This window comes from Helianthus annuus, chromosome 5, assembly GCF_002127325.2.
Source record: "Helianthus annuus cultivar XRQ/B chromosome 5, HanXRQr2.0-SUNRISE, whole genome shotgun sequence".
Classification (NCBI taxonomy): domain Eukaryota; kingdom Viridiplantae; phylum Streptophyta; class Magnoliopsida; order Asterales; family Asteraceae; genus Helianthus; species Helianthus annuus.
Window position 1 is genome coordinate 65,519,944 of NC_035437.2, and position 5,497 is coordinate 65,525,440.

General features: G+C 40.5%; 1 protein-coding gene across 1 annotated transcript; it reads left to right on the forward strand.

The window, feature by feature from the left end:
• The first annotated feature begins 2,396 nt into the window (after positions 1-2,396).
• Positions 2,397-3,369, forward strand: LOC110942964. The gene is made up of 2 exons (XM_022184725.1): positions 2,397-2,841; positions 3,032-3,369. The coding sequence occupies exons 1-2, from the start codon at positions 2,397-2,399 to the stop codon at positions 3,367-3,369; spliced, it is 783 nt and encodes a 260-aa protein (XP_022040417.1).
• Positions 3,370-5,497: the final 2,128 nt, after the last annotated feature.

Genomic DNA, 5,497 nt, shown 5'->3' on the forward strand with positions numbered 1-5,497 from the left:
ACCACCGCTTAGACTTTCGAACTCGACCCGTTTGGTCGATCTTTAGGATCCGACCAAGCATGTTTAGTGACCATAGTTGTATAGGGAATAACCTTCCGAGGTTATACCTTATGGTCACGGAGGTTAAGTAGTTGTATGATAGGTAGATTATATGCCTTAGGTAAATTACCAAAATGCCCTTTTCATGCATAATCGGATTTTAAGCATATGTAACCTAAAATTTTGTCACTTAGCAGATCATAGAACATATTTAAACATGTTTAGGCATATAATACTTGTCATAGGACTAGTTAGACGTCTCGAACGCGCGTTTGCGCGAACGACGCGTTAAAGTAGCGTAAGCTACCTTAATGGCTCGTAACGGGTCGAAAGCACTTAGGTTAGGTTTCAATTTAGTATGTAGGCATTGTTAAACCATGTGATATGAGTTCCAATAACTCATTTGGTTTACAAGACCTCATCCTATCCGATCCTCCGACTTAGATCCCGTTTATTTATATAGTTATTAGGTTGCCGATTGATTCTGTGCTCCCTCTAGCTTTGCTTGGTTATTGTTCAAAGACCACTAAGCATCCTCAGGCGAGTACATAGTTCCCCTATTTTACTGTTTTCGATTGTTTTGGGGTGATCCATATGTGTTAAATGATTTCAATGTTTTAATACGATGTTTTCCAAAAATGATTAAGATGGTTTATATTAAACTAATAACGATTTTGATAATGTGAACAAGCTTGTTGGTTGTAATTACATAACGAATGACATTCATTAGCTCTGATCAAGCCGACCAGTATTAGGTTATGGTACCATAGGATCTGACAAATCCCGTTATCAGACTGCACCCATTGTTATGTGTGGGTTAGGTGGGTAACGACCGAATCTGTGATTGTTAATTTACCCTTTGGTGGTTTATTAATGCGAAAGGCGAGGTAATCGAGTCACTCGAGTCACGAATGTTTGAATGTTATTAGCGAGACGACCAAAAGTAGTTTCACTATTAAAACGAGTTAAACGATTTTGGGATAAGTTACACGATTTGAAACGACTTAAACGAGATAAACGATTTGGTTAAACGATTGGTTTTGGGATGTAATTAGATAATGGGACAGGTGTAGCATGATATTTCCCCTATTTTACTGTTTTCGATTGTTTTGGGGTGATCCATATGTGTTAAATGATTTCAATCTTTTAATATGATGTTTTCCAAAAACGATTAAGATGGTTTATATTAAACTAATAACGATTTTGATAATGTGAACAAGCTTGTTGGTTGTAATTACATAACGAATGACATTCATTAGCTCTGATCAAGCCGACCAGTATTAGGTTATGGTACCATCGGATCTGACAAATCCCGTTATCAGACTGCACCCATTGTTATGTGTGGGTTAGGTGGGTAATGACCGAATCTGTGATTGTTAATTTACCCTTTGGTGGTTTATTAATGCGAAAGGCGAGGTAATCGAGTCACTCGAGTCACGAAGGTTTGAATGTTATTAGCGAGACGACCAAAAGTAGTTTCACTATTAAAACGAGTTAAACGATTTTGGGATAAGTTACACGATTTGAAACGACTTAAACGAGATAAACGATTTGGTTAAACGATTGGTTTTGGGATGTGATTAGATAATGGGACAGGTGTAGCATGAAAAAAGCATGGTAGATACGTCGCTGGTACATCATTATATATAAATGCTCTTATCATATTACATTTTGAGTCATTATTTAGTTCACTGGCGGAAACGATTTTAAAACGATGTCACACAACGAGGTTTTTGAAATGATATAAACCATACGAGTTTTGTTAACGAGTTTTTACGAGATTTTTTACAAATTGATTTAACTAAATGTTTTGGGTTAAGAATCATGGCTACGAGATTTTATAACAAACTATAACCAATTTGATTTGAGTTGGTTATTTATGTTGTAATACACTTTTCAAAACAAGGTATGTATTTTGACTCTTGGAGTCTAACGAGGTACTACAACATATAAACTAGCCATGAATCCGACACTCTCATAAAACCTATATACTCGCCAGCATTTCTTTGCTGACTTTGTTTTCACATATGTTTCAGGTATTGTTGAATGATGTTGATTGCTAGGATGCATACTTACATAGGACGGGACGAGGCCTTAGTGACTTAATAACAATGATAGACTATGTTTAACTTGTTTGTTAGATTTCAAGACGATGTAAATGTTTAATGTTTAATAAAACGAAACTTCAAATTTTCGTGTGTTTTGAAACAATGATTCTGTTACAACACTCCCCGATGTTTTCCATCACGTTTTGTTGTTTTATCATGGTCGGGGTGTGACATCCGAAGAACAGAAGGTGTATTATTATTATAATATGCTAAGCGCAGAGTATCGGGAGTTCATGACTCCCTCAAAATATGAGACCCTTTGCTGAAATTATCAATACCGCTCGAGAAAGAGAAATAGAGCTAAAGAAACAAATTGAAAGGGGTGAAAGAAGGGCGCAAGAGGTTAATCCAAGCCCTACGAAAAAGGCACGCACGACTGACTCATCGAAAAAGCAAGAGGGAAAGAGCAGCACGCCAAGTTGTAAAGTATGCGGGAAAGGGCACAAGGGCGAGTGCCGGTTTAAGGACAGGCCATGTCCTATATGTGGGAAGACCGGGCACACGGCTGCGTTATGCCCGGGGAAAGTGTCGGTGTGTTACAAATGTTATCAGCCGGGTCACAAGAAATCTGAGTGCCCGGAGTTGATCGGAAAGAAGGATGACAAGAATACACATACTGAGACACCAAAGGCAAAAGCGAGATCCTTCCAGTTAACAGCAGCAAAGGCGAAAACGGAGCCCGATGTGGTCTCAGGTATATTTGCCATAAATTCAATTCCTGCACGTGTGTTATTTGATACGGGTGCGAATAAATCCTTTGTTTCACATGGATTTATTCGACATCCTTCCTTTGTACTAACAAAATTGCCTATGCCATTAGAGGTAGAGATAGGTGATAACAAAAATTTCCTTGTGTGTGATATATGTCGAGATTACAAAATAAGTATTGACGATGAGGAATATGGGAGAATTCCAAGTAGTGGTCGGGATGGATTGGCTATCCCGACACCATGCGAAAGTCGTATGTTTCCGCAAGGAGATAAAATTAACATCTCCAAGTGGGAAATCAGTTACCGTACATGGCGAGAAAGAGGGTAAACCCATTATGTGCTCAATGATAAAAGCTTACAAGCTCATGTGGCACGGTTGTAGGGCATTCATGATATACGCAAACGAACCAGACAAGGGATCACTAAGGATTGAAGACGTACCGGTGGTACGCGAATATGCTGACGTGTTTCCGGAAGATCTACCGGGAATACTGCCAGAACGGGAGTCATAGAGTTCGGAATCGAATTGATTCCGGACGCGAAACCTGTGGCCAAGGCGCCGTATCGGCTCGCACCTTCTGAATTGCAAGAATTAATGTCTCAGATTCAAGATCTCCTCAACAAAGGGTTTATTCGCCCAAGTGTGTCACCGTGGGGTGCACCGGTGCTGTTTGTGAAGAAAAAGGATGGGAGTATGCACATGATGTGTATCGATTACCGGGAGTTGAACAAACTCATGGTGAAAAATCGATATCCACTCCCAAGAATCGACGACTTATTTGACCAATTTCAAGGCGCAAGTTGGTTCTCCAAGATCGACCTTAGGTCGGGGTACCATCAGTTGAGAGTCAAGAAGGAAGATATACCGAAGACGGCTTTTCGTATGCGGTACGGACATTACGAGTTTCTTGTAATGTCCTTTGGGTTAACTAATGCACCTGCAGCTTTCATGGACCTCATGAATCAGGTTTGCAAGTCTATGCTAGACAAATCGGTGATAGTGTTTATTGACGACATCTTAATATACTCAAAGGATGAAGCGGAACACACAAGACATTTGCGTGAATTATTGGAGATGCTCAGAAAAGAAGAATTGTATGCAAAGTTTTCAATATGTGCCTTCTGGTTACGAGAGGTGCAATTTCTCGAGCACATCATTAATGCAAACGGGGTGTTAGTAGACCCGTCGAAAATAGAAGCCGTGGCAAAATGGAATCCACCGAAGAATCCTTCGGAAATCAGAAGCTTTTTGGGGCTTGCGGTTATTACCGGAGATTCATACAAGATTTCTCCAAAATTGCTATGCCGTTAACCAAACTAACCCGCAAGGATGAAAAGTTTATTTGGGGCGAGGATCAAGAAAGGGCGTTTCAAACGCTTAAGGAAAAACTGACCCAAGCACAATTGTCATTACCGGATGGAACGAATGATATGGTAGTTTACACGGATGCCTCGTATTCGGGGCTTGGCTGCGTTTTGATGCAACGAGGCAAGGTTATAGCCTATGCCTCAAGGCAGCTGAAGACTCATGAAAAGAAATATCCTACGCATGACCTCGAGTTAGCGGCAGTGGTGTTCGCCTTGAAAATATGGAGGCATTATTTGTATGGGGTAAAGTGCACTATCTTTACCGACCACAAAAGCTTGAAGTATTTCTTCGATCAGAAGGAATTAAACATGAGGCAGAGGCAGTGGTTAAAGACTATCAAGGACTTCGATTGTGATATACATTACCACCCTGGGAAGGCTAATGTGGTGGCGGACGCGTTGAACCGAAGGACAGATTGTACGCCTATTCGAGTCCGATCGATGCAACTAATTGTGACATCGGGTTTGCTTGACCAAATCCGGAAATCTCAAATTGAAGCCATAAAGGAAGAAAACATGAAAAAGGAAAGAATAGTTAGGCAGTTAAAAGATTTGGAAGACGGTAACCAAGGATTGAAAACTCGATTTGGGAGAATTTGGGTTCAAAATACATGTGGAGCCAAGGCACTTCTACTTGACGAGGCCCATAAATCTCGTTATTCGATACATCCGAGAGCGACCAAGATGTATAATGATTTAAAACAAAATTATTGGTGGCTCGGGATGAAGAGAGATATTGTAAAATATGTGGAGAAGTGTTTGACCTGTTTGCAAGTCAAGGCAGAGCACCAGCAACCATATGGTAAGCTGCAACCATTGGACATCCTCGTTTGGAAATGGGAACAAATTACAATGGATCTGCTGACCAAATTGCCCAAAACCAACCGCGGGTTTGATGCTATATGGGTAGTCGTGGATAGATTGACGAAAAATGCTCACTTCATTCCGATTCGTGAAACTTATACATCCGAGAAAATGTCAGAGGTATACATCAATGAAATTGTGGCACGTCATGGGGTACCGATATCCATTGTGTCAGACAGAGATACTCGGTTTACCTCAAACTTTTGGCGTGAATTCCAAGAACAAATGGGGACTAAATTGTTTATTAGCACTGCCTACCACCCACAAACGGATGGGCAAAGCGAATGAACCATACAAACGTTGGAGGATATGTTACGGGCTTGCATCATTGACTTCGGAGGTAGATGGGATGTCTATCTACCCTTAGTCGAATTTTCATATAACAACAGCTATCATGCGAGCATAAAA